Raw genomic sequence first — 13,830 nt, 5'->3', positions numbered from 1 at the left:
TGTGGAATTCCTGCCGCAGAGAGTTGTTGATGCCAGTTCATTGGATATATTCAAGAACGAGTTAGATATGGCCCTTACGGTTAAAGGGATCAAGGGGTATGGAGAGAAAGCAGGAAAGGGGTGCTGAGGGAATGATCAGCCATGATCTTATTGAATGGTGGTGCAGGCTCAAAGGGCCGAATGGCTGACTCCTGCACATATTTTCTATGTTTCTATGTTTCTATGTATCAACATCAACATCATCATCATCATAGGCAGTCCCTCGAAACAAGGATGACTTGCTTCCACGTCGAAAAGGGATGAGTTCACAGGTGTTTCAATGAAAGAACTAATATTCCAGATCCCGAACTACATTCTGAAGGGTGGAAGATGCCTGTGCGTGGATTTTATTAACTTGTGGTGGCCGTTGCACACCAGCCACCACACGGGCTTGACAGAGCTAGGTCTTGGTCCAGTGGCAAGGGTTAACCAAGACGACTGGAGACTAGCTCTGCAGCACCGACCTAGTGCGCACACATATCGCAGTGTGGGCTGGCTCGTGCTGCCCCTGGGCCCCCGCCTCTGCTGGGCCCCAGACTCACGCCTCTCCTAGGCCCCTGGATATTTACATGATGTTGTGTATCTGTAAAGCATGCACTCCCATGTTCCGCCACCAGGGAGCGCATCCCCTGAAGTCCCAAGGGATCCCAGCATCCCTTGGGAGCACTGTATATTAGCCGGCCCCTAAGGCCTGTTCCTCACCCTGGAGTGTCTTAATAAAGACTGAGGTCACTGTTACTCTAATCTCCCTGTGTGCAGTATCATCTGTGTTTGGAACACAACAACTGGCGACGAGTATACGAATCCAATGCAAAGATGCAGCAAACTGTGGGCATCCTGGAGAACTTCTCGGAGGGTGGGGACTGGGAAGCCTATGTCGAACGGCTAGACCAAGTACTTTGTAGCCAACGAGCTGGACGGAGAAGGAAGCGCTGCAAAAAGGATCGCGGTCCTCCTCACGGTCTGCGGGGCACCGACCTACAGCCTGATGAAGAATCTTCTGGCTCCGGTGAAACCCATAGATAAGTCGTATGAGGAGCTGCGTACACTGGTTCGGGGGCATCTTAACCCGAGGGAGTGCATGCTGATGGCGACGTATCGGTTCTACACGTGCCAGCGATCTGAAGGTCAGGAAGTGGCGAGCTTTGTCGCCGAGCTAAGGCGACTTGCAGGACAATGTGAGTTTGATGGCTACCTGGAGCAGATGCTCAGAGACTTTTTTGTACTGGGCATTGGCCACGAGACCATCCTATGAAAACGTTAGACTGTAGAGACACCGACCCTCAGTAAGGCCACTGCGATAGCACAGGCATTTATGTCCACCAGTGATAACACCAAACAAATTTCTCAGCACACAAGTGCTAGCAATGTTCATATTAACTGGAACTGTGTATGTGAGCAGAAATGTACAGGGCAGAAACCACGAGTCTGCAACTGCCAGCAGGCCTCGGGTGACCCAGATGACTGAGTCCGCAACAAGGATGAATGCAAGGTAATTCACACCTTGTTGGCGTTGTGGAGGCTTCCATTCAGCCTATTCATGCCGCTTCAAAGGGTAAGTTTGCAAGAGTTGCGGAACAATGGGGAACCTCCAACGAGCTTGCAGATGAGCTGCAAGCTCTGGAAAACCTGCTAACCACCACGTGGCAGAGGAAGATCGGTCCATGGTGGATCAAAGCAATTTCGAGCCTCAGAGAGGAGGCAGATGCTGAAGTACACGGGATGCACACATTTTCGACGAAATGTCCACCTATAATGCTAAATGTAAAATTGAATGGCTTACTCGTAGCCATGGAAATGGAGACTGGCGCTAGCCAATCCATCATGAGTAAAAAGATGTTTGAGAGACTGTGGTGCAACAAGGCACTCAGACCAGCCCTGAGCCCCATCCACACGAAACTGAGAACGTACACCAAAGAGCTCATCGCTGTCCTGGGCAGTGTCATGGTTAAGGTCACCTACGAGGGCACGATGCACGAACTGCCACTCTGGATTGTCCCGGGTGATGGCCCCACTCTGCTTGGAAGGAGCTGGCTGGGCAAAATCCGCTGGGACTGGGATGACATCCGAGCGCTATCACATGTCGATGAGGCCTCATGTACCCAGGTTCTTAACAAATTTATTTCCCTTTTTGAGCCAGGCATTGGAAATTTTTCCGGGGCGAAGGTGAGGATCCACTTGGTCCCAGAGGCACGACCCATTCACCACAAGGCGCGAGTGGTACCTCACATGATGAGGGAGAGTGTGGAAATCGAGCTGGACAGGCTGCAATGCAAGGGCATCATCTCCCCAGTGGAATTCGGCGAGTGGGCCAGCCCGATTGTTCCAGTCCTCAAAAGTGATGACACAGTCAGGATTTGCAGCGATTATAAAGTAACTATTAATCGTTTCTCGCTACAGAATCAATACCCACTACCTAAGGCAGACGACCTATTTGCGACGCTGGCAGGAGGCAAGACGTTCACCAAGCTCGACCTGACTTCGGCCTACATGATGCAGGAGCTGGAGGAGTCTTCGAAGGGCCTCACCTGCATCAACACACACAAGGGACTGTTCATCTCCAACAGATGCCCGTTTAGAATTCGGTCGGCTGCAGCGATCTTTCAGAGAAATATGGAGAGCCTACACAAGTCGGTACCACGCACGGTGGTTTTTCAGGACGACATATTGGTCACAGGTTGGGACACCGTCGAGCACCTACAAAACCTGCATCATAATGGAAAATATTGAAAATTTCAGGGGCTGAAATTGCCCCTTTGCACAGGACCATTTCGCGCCCCCCCTGGAATTGCCCTCGGGGCTCGGAGTGCGCTATGGGCTGAGCGCCGTGCCGCGCGATCAGTGCAGCGGCGTGGCGCACGCTCGCGATGACATCATCGCCCCCACGGTTACCGCAACAAAGCACAGTTACCGCAACAACGCACGGTTACCGCAACAACGCACGGTTACTGCAAGCAGCATTTTTTTTTCTTTAAATAGGTCAATTCTGCGCCGGCAGCAAAAACCCATCGATGTCGATTTGACCCAAACCCAGCGCGGGGCAATTTCAGCCCCTAGCTGTTTAAAAGTGCATTACCGGCACTGACTTCATCTGGAATGTGCAAATCCACTTCATCATTTTCTGAACCTTTTGATCACAAATATTGGACAATTGCTATAATGCAAAAAAGCATGTTCAGCTCAGAATGGAATTTCTGCAGCAACACTGAGATTTAAATGTTTAGAATCACTCTGTGCTATCTTTTAAAGCTGCATACGATTCTGCTGTAATACTGGACTGGCCAATGCGGTGCAGCTGGCATTTGAGTATCCGGGGCAGGAAGGGGTGAGGGATGGTATAGCTCTCTCTCAGCATGTTCTAACACTTGGAGTGTTGAGGACCACAATTCCTCTTTGCGTTATTTGTAACGAACTGCTTAATAGGTTTGTCAACTTTCCGTGTCCCTTTAAAGTAAATGGTGAACAACACTGTTAAAATATCACCTTCAGAAATTTGACGCAAATGTGTTGGCCAATGCGCTAAAAATAGTGCTCCGAGGAATTTCAGAGCAGAATGCCAGTCCGGGGCCTCTTTCCCTGCTGTCGAGATTGCTCCCGATCACGCAACAGCTGCTGTGCACAATAGAGAGTGTCCTCTGTATTGTCAGTCTTCAAACGGAATCTGGGTGTCTGTGAAGGAATATCGCAGCCCATCCCTCCCCCCTGTACACTGGTATATGTAAAGGAAAAATGTGCATCGAGAAGGTATTGCATCAGTATGAACAGGCACTAAATCTCAGTGTAAATGAAATGTGGAACTGGTGAGTGAAAGATCACTGCAGAGTCACCTAGTGGTGCAAGTGATTTCTTTCACAGGATGTGGGTGTCGCTGGCAAGGGCAGCATTTATTGCCCGTCCCTAATTGCCCACAAGGAGGTGGCAAGTTGCCATTCCAGAGGGCAGTCAAGAGTCAACCACATTGTGGCTCTGGAGTCACATATCGGCCAGACAAGGACGGCAGATTTCATGAGTGAACCAGATGTGTTTTTACAACAATCCAATAGTTTCACTTTTTTTAATCACAGATTTATTTAGTAACTGAATTTAAATTCCCCAGCTGCCGTGGTGGGATTGGAACTCGTGTCTCTGTTATCATCAGTCCAGACCTCGGGATTACTAGCCCAGTGACATAACCACGATGCTATTGTACCTGATTACTAATACAATCATGAGGGAGTTAAGGACCTTCACCAGTGAAATACAAGTTCACAATAACCCACTGCATCTTCCTGATTTTTGTCAGCCCAGGTTCAGATAAGCTTTTGCCACCACACCACAACCAATAACACGAAAGAATGCCAAATTGGGTGCCCTGGTTATGGACACCAATTTCTAGTGCAGGTTTTGTTTGTACGCACCATCTCTATTACTTTGCATCCCATTGTGCTGCAAAGGGCTGCTCACGGGCTGCCGAACTTCGCGGGTTTCCTCCTGAAGAGAATGCAGTTGTCCATCTTCCCCCACCAGAAAAGCAATCTCATTACTTTCATCAGAATCTTCCGCGGGGCTGGGAGGAGGATCGGGGCTCCTCACTCTGTGCTTCTCTCGAGAATCCATTTCTTCAAATTCAGCCTCGGCACAGTTACAGGACCGCGCGTCAAAACACGAGCAGCAATCTGGGCTGTGGAACTGTCTCTTTTAGAATGTTTCCTCTTTGGTCTTTTTCGAGGGTATTATTTGACTTCCACGGCACCTATAAATAAAATAAATCTGTTGATGATTGCAGGCTTGAATGAATATTCGGTTTAGACACTCCAAACTTACCAGGTCCCATAGTAAGAACAATTCAAAACAAACATGAACATGTGGGTGCAGCCAATTCTGGTTACCACCAGCGGGATTTTTGCTCAAATCTGTGAAAACTAAATAATTTTCAGATGACGCCTCCGGTCGGTATTTGTCCCTAGTATTTTCAATAATATTTCCATTTAGTACAAAGCAGGAGTTTTACTGCAAACACACACATGACAAATACCTCCAAAAAACAACACCTTCATACAACATGACATTTATACACCGTATCCCAACTGCATTTTGGCATCTTCAACTTTGATGTCTGACAGCTGTTGATGTGAGGAGAAACGCGGAGACTGATAACGACGTTCCTTAACTCTGCCGGATTCAGAGAGGAAAAACACAACCAGCGTTTCTCACGTTCCTCAGCCATCCCTTGAGCATTTCTTTAAAAAAACAGATTGGCCCCAAACATCCAAGTCCCCTCATTAACACCAACTGGATTTTGTATTTGGACACCCTGAACACCCAGCAACACACAAAGGAAAGTTCAGGTCCAAATCCTAACCAGAATTGTTCTTAATTATGCACAGATTATCCGGAATGTTATGTATGCAGACTATAGATATACTCTCTGTGTAGTCACTGTATAGTTGCATAAGATGGAGACTTGTTTACCTGATGTACTGTCAATAAGGTTTACACTGTGTATATACTATGCTGGCATCACTGGAGGGTGCAACTGGTGGAGACCGGGGTTTCCTGCCCTGGTGGCAGGGGCTGTATAAAAGGGGAGCCACCATGCGGCTGCCTCACTCTGGAGTTACGAATAAAGGACCAAGGTCACTACAGTTTGAGTACAACACATTACCTCGTGGAGTCATTGATAAGTACACTACAGACACAACACGTAACATTACCCGTCTACGCCCGTCTCAGCTCATCTGCTGCTGAAACCCTCATCCATGCCTTTGTTACCTCTAGCCTTGACTACGCCAACGCACTTCTGGCTGGCCTCCCACATTCTACCCTACGTAAATTTGAGGTCATCCAAAACTCGGGCTGCCTGTGTCCTAACTCGCACCAAGTCCCACTCACCCATCACCCCCTGTGCTCGCTGACCTACATTGGCTCCCGGTTGGGCAACGCCTCAATTTCAAAATTCCCATCATTGTTTACAAATCCCTCCATGGCCCTCGCCCCTCCCTATCTCGAATCTCCTTCAGCCTCATAACCCCCCGAGATATCTGCGCTCCTCAATTTCTGCCCTCTTGAGCATCCCTGATTATAATCGCTCAACCATTGGTGACCGTGCTTTCAGCTGCCTGGGCCTCAAGCTCTGGAACTCCCTCCTTAAACCTCTCCGCCTCTCTACCTCTCTTTCCTCCTTTTAAGAAGCTCCTTAAAACCTACTTCTTTGACTAAGCTTTTGGTCACCTGCCGTAATTTCTTATGTGGCTCGGCATCAAATTTATTTTTTGTCTTATAACACTGCTGTGAAGCACCTTGGGACGTTTTACTATGTTAAAGGCGCTATATAAATACAATTTTCTGTTGATTAGATGGAATTTCAGAAACTTTAATTTGCTGATAGCGCTATTAAGATGTTCATTTGTACAGCATGTTTAACAATACGTTGTGCAACATCCTTTTATTGACACTAAATCTCATGTTGCAAATATGCAACGGAAGCACAGAAGTTTACAGTACAGGAGACCACTCGGCCTATCGTGTCCAAGCTAGACCAATACAAAAGTAATCCCTCTGCCTTGCTGTCTCCCCATCGCCCTGTAACTCGGTCCACTTCAGAGTTCTGTCTACTCGTTCCTTGGATGTAAGGTCTCTGCCTCAACCGCATTCCATTTGCAACAATTCTTTCTGACAGCAAAAAGATAAGAGCCACAACCCCACCCCGAAAATGTCAGCACGGCAGGACGTATTGCAGAATGTGAGGGAGCACGAGTCTGAATTAGTGAAGACTGAGATTGAAAGCTGTAACCACCGCTATAGGCCAAAGCTATCAACAACTCTTCAAAGTGCATAGAAGTGACGTTTGTGAAAGCTCGTTTTCAGTGAGACAGAATGAAACTTTCTGGAAGGCTTTCACAGCTTTCTACACTGATTATAAAATCCAGAAAAAACTGTTTTTGCACTAATCCCCTCAAAATGGTAACTCTTTATCTAACTGGCTTTTTCCAGCCATGGAAATTTTAAGTTTATTTTATACAGGCGTTGCAGTCTATGACAAAAGGGATATGGTCCTTTTTTAAAATCTTTTCACGGACATTCAGTCCACATAGAGTTAAGCATGGATATTCTGATCGCACTCAAAACTGTCAAACTCACCCTGAAATTAAGAATTTGTTTGCTTTCCGCTGGGGAACATCCGTTCTCAAACAAGAAATGGAGAAATGGATTTCTCATTGAGATTTTCTTGACGCCAGTCATTGGATAAATCTGAAATAGCTGTAGGTTCACAAAAGCGGTATTCAAGCAAAGGATTTCAGCTTGTTACCGGTCTGTTTGTCGAGCTCCTATATTTACCATTTTATTTAATTTAAAACATTTTGGCCATGGCTATACGTTGCTGCACATGAAAATAATTGAGCAGGGCACGTGCAAGTAGCCATTTTTAGTCAGGAACATAAGAACATACGAAATAGGAGCAAGAGTAGGCCATATGGCCCCTCGAGCCTGCTCCGCCATTTAATACGATCATGGCTGAGCTGATCATGGACTCAGGTCCACTTCCCTGCCCGCTCCCCATAATCCCTTATCCCCTTATCGTTTAACAAACTGTCTATCTCTGTCTTAAATTTATTCAATGTCCCATTGATGACAATCTGTTCTTAGGCAGATTTTGGGGGGGAAAGTAAGAGAATTGTACAAATCCAACCCAGGTGAATGGGACCAAGTTCTGTTCTCTTTGAAAACAGTTAACATTTTTAAGAGACTTTGAGGCCAATTTTAACCTGACCCCTCTGTCAGGAAGCTGATGGAATCGGGTGCAACGCTGGTTCTACACCCCGCCCGATTTTACTCTCTGTTGAAGTCAATGGAGAGTGATACAGGGTGGGGCGTAAAACAGGCGTTCCACCCGGACTGGTGGGTTTCCCACTCAGCAAGTTAGGCCAAAATTGGTATATATGAATAAAGAGTCTGACTGGATACTCTGAGCTCAAAGTAAAGTGTGACCTTAGTCTTTTATTGCAGGTCACCAGAGTGCCTCTCCAGCCTGTGAGGCCTCTGTAAGTACCTGTGCTCCCAAGGGATTGTGGGATCCCTTGTGACTCCACGGGATGAGCCCTCTGGTGGCTGTACAAGGTATATACAAGTTTACATACACAACAAGAATGACCCCCTTTATTTCACACAGTTAGAATCTAGTTCTCAGTATGTTCTCGTGGAACGTGACCAATGTTGCTGAGCAAAAGATACTAACAGCAGAGCTGAGTTGGTTCAGAGAAAAACTCGCCGAATATCCAGGATACAAAGAATCGAGAATAAGGACACAGCTCGGACAAGCTTTGGAGGCAGTTCAGAGAAGGTTCACTCGGTTGATTCCGGGGATGAGGGGGTTGACTTATGAGGAAAGGTTGAGGAGGTTGGGCCTCTACTCATTGGAATTCAGAAGAATGAGAAGTGATCTTATCAAAACATATAAGATATGAGGGGGCTTGACAAGGTGGATGCAGAGAGGATGTTTCCACTGATGGGGGAGACTAGAACTAGAGGGCATGATCTTAGAATAAGGGGCTGCCCAATTAAAACAGAGATGAGGAGGAATTTCTTCTCTGACGGTTGTAAATCTGTGGAATTCACTGTTTCAGAGAGCAGTGGAAGCTGGAACCTTGAAAAAATTTAAGACAAAAATAGACAGTTTCTTAAACGATAAGGGGTTATGGGCAGCGGGCGGGGAAGTGGATCTGAGTCCATGATCGGATCAGCCATGATCTAATTGAATGGCGGTGCAGGCTCGAGGGGCCGTATGGCTTACTCCTGTTCCTATTTCTTATGTTATGTAAGAATCGAGACTTGTACGAGGGATATGAGAAAGGCGACTGCAATGGTTTGAGTATGCTTCAAGAATGGGAAGTGCTCGGATACCTTGCGTAGCCCTGCACACAAACAGGCACGTGGAACAAGCAATGAAGACCAAAGTAGTGCTGGATCGACAATGTCGAGAGTGACCTCTCGGAGAAAAGGATTCAGATGACTGAAGCAGCCAGGCTCGTTCAGAACCAACAACAATGGAGGGAATTAATTTGGCCTCATCGTCACTGCTGAGCTGACAGACGGGAATTTAGTGGTAATAGCAATGGGATGAGCTTAATTACAGAGTAGTAATCAATCAAAGGGTGCCGTATAGTCAGTAGAACTGAGATTGAGGTGACTTCAAATCACGGTTAAACTTTTTTAATAAACACAGTTTTAATTTGTTCAGTTGCTTTCAGTCATCTCTTATTGACTGTATTCTCCGTTGGACTGCCTTTATCCCAGCACCTGTTCTGCAGGTTCAGTTTTCTGCTCATCCACTGAGACCTTTTGCTCTACACTGAGCTAGCTCTGATGTGTTCCTGCTCATCGTTCTCTGGATTCTGCTTCCTTGTCACTGAAGATATTTTGCTGCTTCCCGCTTACTTCTCGTGGCCGCTGACTGCACTAATCCTTCAGAACTCCTCCATCATGCTTTACTGGACTGGGTCAGACCGACTTCCCCCAGCTCCCGATCTTGTGTGACTGCTCGCCTCCCTACATCTGTCCTTCGAACCACCTCCCTTGTCTGCACAAATCCTGTGGATTCACCTTTCAACCTCGCCTGGCTGCCTGGACTTCACTGCTCTTGGTGTTTCAATCTCTCTCCCACTGCACCTTGCTCCTCTGCCGGTGTCCCAGACTGTCCACTCCTCCTTGGCCCTCTGCTTCCACTGGCCAACCTCAACCAGTGTGCCCACCAATAATCTGCCCCCTCAAACAGCTTCCTGACCGACTCCCTCACCATAACTTTCTCCAAACCTGGACAGTGGTTCATCAATGCTCCAAGCTGACTGTGCCCTGTCTACAAGTCACTTCATCTCACCAGAGAGTCGTCGTCATCATCATAGGCAGTCCCTCGGAATCGAGGAAGACTTGCTTCCACTCCTGAAGTGAGTTCTTTGGTGGCTGAACAGTCCAATACGAGAGCCACAGACTCTGTCACAGGTGGGACAGATAGTCGCTGAGTGAAAGGGGTGCATGGGACTGGTTTGCCGGGCGCTCTTTCCGCTGCCTACGCTTGATTTCTGCACGCACTTAGCGATGGGACACGAAGTGCTCAGCGCCCTCCCGGATGCACTTCCTCCACTTAGGGCGGTCTTTGGCCAGGGACTCCCAGGTGTCAATGGGGATGTTGCACTTTATCAGGGAGGCTTTGAGGGTGCCCTTGTAACGTTTACGCTGCCCACATTTGGCTCGTTTGCCGTGAAGGAGCTCCGCATAAAGCACTTGCTTTGGGAATCTCGTGTCTGGCATGCGGACAATGTGGCCTGCCCAGCGGAGCTGATCGAGTGCGGTCAGTGCTTCTATGCTGGGGATGTTGGCCTGGCCGAGGACGCTAATGTTGGTGCGCCTGTCCTCCCAGGAGATTTGTAGGATCTTGCGGAGACATCGTTGCGGAGACATCGCAAGATCCTACCAAAGAGTATCTCAAACTCACTCGTATCGTCGTCTCTTTGTCCTCTATTTACGACCAGGACAGCCAAACCTTTGCTTCTCGTATCCTGTCCCACTCGCCTATCATCCCAGTGCTCGCTGGCATACACTGGCTCCCCTTCCCCACATCTCCAATTTAAAATTCTCATCCTTGTATTTAAATCCCTTCATGGCCTTGCCCCTCCCTAAATTCCCACATTGCTGTTATTTCCCTTGAGTAATTCAAGTTACTGGATAATTTTTTTCAGAATTTGACTGAATTATGATAAGGGGACGGTCGACACTTTTCCCATCCCAAGCCATTGAGGCAAACATTTGGATACATCAGCCACTATATCAACATACAGAGGTTACTGTAGAGATTACTATAATTGTATGCGCTAGATATGTCGATTGGAAATAATGATTAACAAAAAACAGAGAATGCTGGAAATGCACAGCGGGTCAGTCTGTAAGGAGAATAGGCAGATTAATTGTTTCAGGTATACCCTTCCTGACCCCAACAAGTGAACCTTACTTTGCATTTTGTGGATCCTGACTGACCCATTGTATTTTCGTTTTTTGGTTTAATATTATTTCCCAGCATCTGCAGTTGTCTTCCGTGCTACAATTAATGTTCACTGACTTTAGTGCGAAAGACATTGACACGAACCTGCAAACACCTGAGCAGTCAGAAGATTTTCTTCTCCTCGTCAATTTATTCACTGCATGCAAATAGATTATTTCAGCTTTGAGCAATATTTCACTTCTAACTGCTGCGGCCTGTAATTGTGGTGGAAGCAACAGCAGAAGCAAAAATGCCATGCACGGACTGCAATTATGTGTGTTTTTAATGTGTTGTAAAGACTGACTTTAATTTGAATCACCTCCACCACCACACGTAGAGATAAAGTAGCAGGGATTTCACAATACAAAGATAAAGGCTACGATGAACAACCAGCATGTTTATCACACAGAGAAAAAACAGAGTCCACAACAAAGACTGGTTGAAGACATGTGCAGCTCGACCATGAAGAAAATATTAACTGGTGACTCTTGCTGTGCTTTTACTATTGTCTTGCAGCACCAACTCACTGAGAACAGGCAGCGCGAGAAACCAATATCTCAGACCATCTATTTTTCATATTTTGAACATCTGCAAACGCACAATCCCATCGAGTGTCGATCAGGAAAACATCAATTGTCAGTCGACGTGAAGTATTTCCCCAAAGCGAATCTTTGAGACAAACCAGTGGCAGCAAGCAGACTTGCTCATTGAGGTTTGGAGTTCCAGGGTCGTGAAATTCTAACCATTGGAGGATGAGAAACTCTGCAAATTTGAGTCCTTTCATCGCGATTCTTACAAATTTCTTTCAAGAAGTTTATCTGTCACTATTTATTCTGTGTTTGGGTGTCGGATTCGTTCAGTATTACATGCACTGCTGAATCCATGTACTATTAAATAGTATTAAAGAAGCTTTGTCACAACAACCTATAAACTTCCAATCTGTGACAAATTGCTTACTAAGTTTTTCACACAAATCAATTTTTTTTAACAAACTGAGTGTTGGCGAACCTGGGCAACATGAAGTTTAAGATCTGATTGCAGTAATTAGTTAAAAGTGTAAAAATTGTTATGCAAACTTCAATGTCGCGGAAGACTAGGCGTCTAAAACATCTTCTGGCAGACAATTATTCATTTCCTTATTAATGCAGCATGCTCTAAATAAATGCAAGTATAACATACTAGCCATTGCCCTACTTACAACATTTCATTCAAAAATGACTTTCAATTGAATACTTAAAACTCATGTAAAATTATTATAACTGGTAAAGTTATTTATTAAATAATCACTGTGAAAGAATGCATTTAAACACAAGATTGATTTTGATTTAAGAGAAAAAAACCTCACTGGAAAGTGCCCAATCCCTCCCATTGATAGTTCAGCTGAGATTCCCAATTCCTGACCTTGCTCCACATTTAATCCAACTATTTCTGGATGAGTAATGGATTTTCTGCTTTATACTCCTTCAAATAACTTTAATGCAAATGACCCAGTTGCGACCCGCAGGTAGGAAGCGCTGTTTGCAGTTTTTTTTTGGGGGGGGGGAAATGCAATTTTTTTTTAGCTCTAGTTTCCTGCAAACCACAAACAATAACAAAACAACAAGAGGGAAGAAATTCCCAGCGCTAAATGCACAGTCACTCTCTCAAACTATTGCTGCAAAAAGACATTTTCTCCACATCGCGAAAACTTCACCCTTGCACTGACCTTTGCCGATCTCTGGGTGTTTCCACCACGTTGAGCCGAACTACTTTACGATATATACCGCCTGTAAATTATTGTTTTAAATAAATTCTTGCTCTTTTTGCCGGGCTGCAAATGTCTTTTTTGGAGCAGACGTAAAAGGACGTGGTCTCGCGAGAGAGGCGCCGGGCGCTGATTGACAGGCGAGCCCGGAGCCCGGAGCCTGCCAGGGTCTGGGTAGTGGGCAACTGGGCAATGGGTATTGGGCTAGTGGGCATTGGGCTAGTGGGCAATGGGTATTGGGCTAATGGGCATTGGGCCAGTGGGCAATGGGCTAGTAGGCAACTGGGCAATAGACAACTGGGCATTGGGCTAGTCGGCAACTGGGCAGTGGGCAATTGGGCAGTGGGTAACTGGGCTAGTGGGCAACTGGGCAGTGGGCAACTGGACTAGTGGGCCAGTGGGCAACTGGGCTAGTGGGCAACTGGGCAGTGGGCAACTGGGCAATGGGCACTGGGCAACTTAGGCTAGTGGGCACTGGGCTAGTGGGCAACTGGGCAGTGGGCAACTGGGCTAATGGGCACTGAGCTATGGGCACTGGGCTAGTGGGCAATGGGCATTGGGCTAGTAGGCAACTGGGCATGGGCAACTCGGCTAGTGGGCAATGGGCAACTGGGCAATGGGCTACTGGGCAACGGGCTCATGGGCAACTGGGCTAGTGGGCAATGGGCAACAGGGCAATGGGCAACAGGACAGTGGGCTAGTGGGCAACGGGGCTAGTGGGCAACAGGGCACTGGGCTAGTGGGCAATGGCTAGTGGGCAATGGGGCTAGTGGGCAATGGGTGAGTGGGCAATAGGCAACGGGGCACTGGGCTAGTGGGCAATGGCTAGTGGGCAACGGGGCTAGTGGGCAATGGGTGAGTGGGCAATAGGCAACGGGGCACTGGGCTAGTGGGCAATGGCTAGTGGGCAACAGGGCTAGTGGGCAATGGGTAGTGGGCTAGTGAGCAACAGGCTAGTGGGCAATTGGGCTAGTGGGCAATGGGCAACTGGTTAATGGACTAATGGGCAGTGGGCAACTGGGCTAGTGGGCAATGG

The 13,830-nt window shown here is 47.1% G+C and overlaps 1 protein-coding gene across 6 annotated transcripts in view; it reads right to left on the bottom strand.

The window, feature by feature from the left end:
* Positions 1 to 12,902, bottom strand: part of LOC139232480 (zinc finger protein 436-like) — a 111,291-nt gene extending 98,389 nt beyond the window's left edge. For 5 of the 6 annotated variants that reach the window (XM_070862748.1, XM_070862742.1, XM_070862745.1 and 2 more), the window contains exons 1-2: positions 12,756 to 12,902; positions 4,437 to 4,771 (exon numbers count right to left, since the gene is read on the bottom strand). In XM_070862748.1, the coding sequence (XP_070718849.1) occupies positions 4,437 to 4,635 (199 nt within the window). In that variant the 5' untranslated portion in view covers positions 4,636 to 4,771; positions 12,756 to 12,902. Of the gene's footprint in view, positions 1 to 4,436; positions 4,772 to 12,451; positions 12,500 to 12,755 lie in introns of those variants that run through there. The other variant, XM_070862744.1, reaches the window with a different exon arrangement.
* Between the last annotated feature and the right edge of the window lie 928 nt (positions 12,903 to 13,830).

This window comes from Pristiophorus japonicus, chromosome 20 (genome assembly GCF_044704955.1).
Source record: "Pristiophorus japonicus isolate sPriJap1 chromosome 20, sPriJap1.hap1, whole genome shotgun sequence".
Classification (NCBI taxonomy): Eukaryota; Metazoa; Chordata; class Chondrichthyes; family Pristiophoridae; genus Pristiophorus; species Pristiophorus japonicus.
The sequence above is the reverse complement of the archived record's forward strand: the minus strand, read 5'-3'. Positions and strand labels throughout refer to the sequence as shown.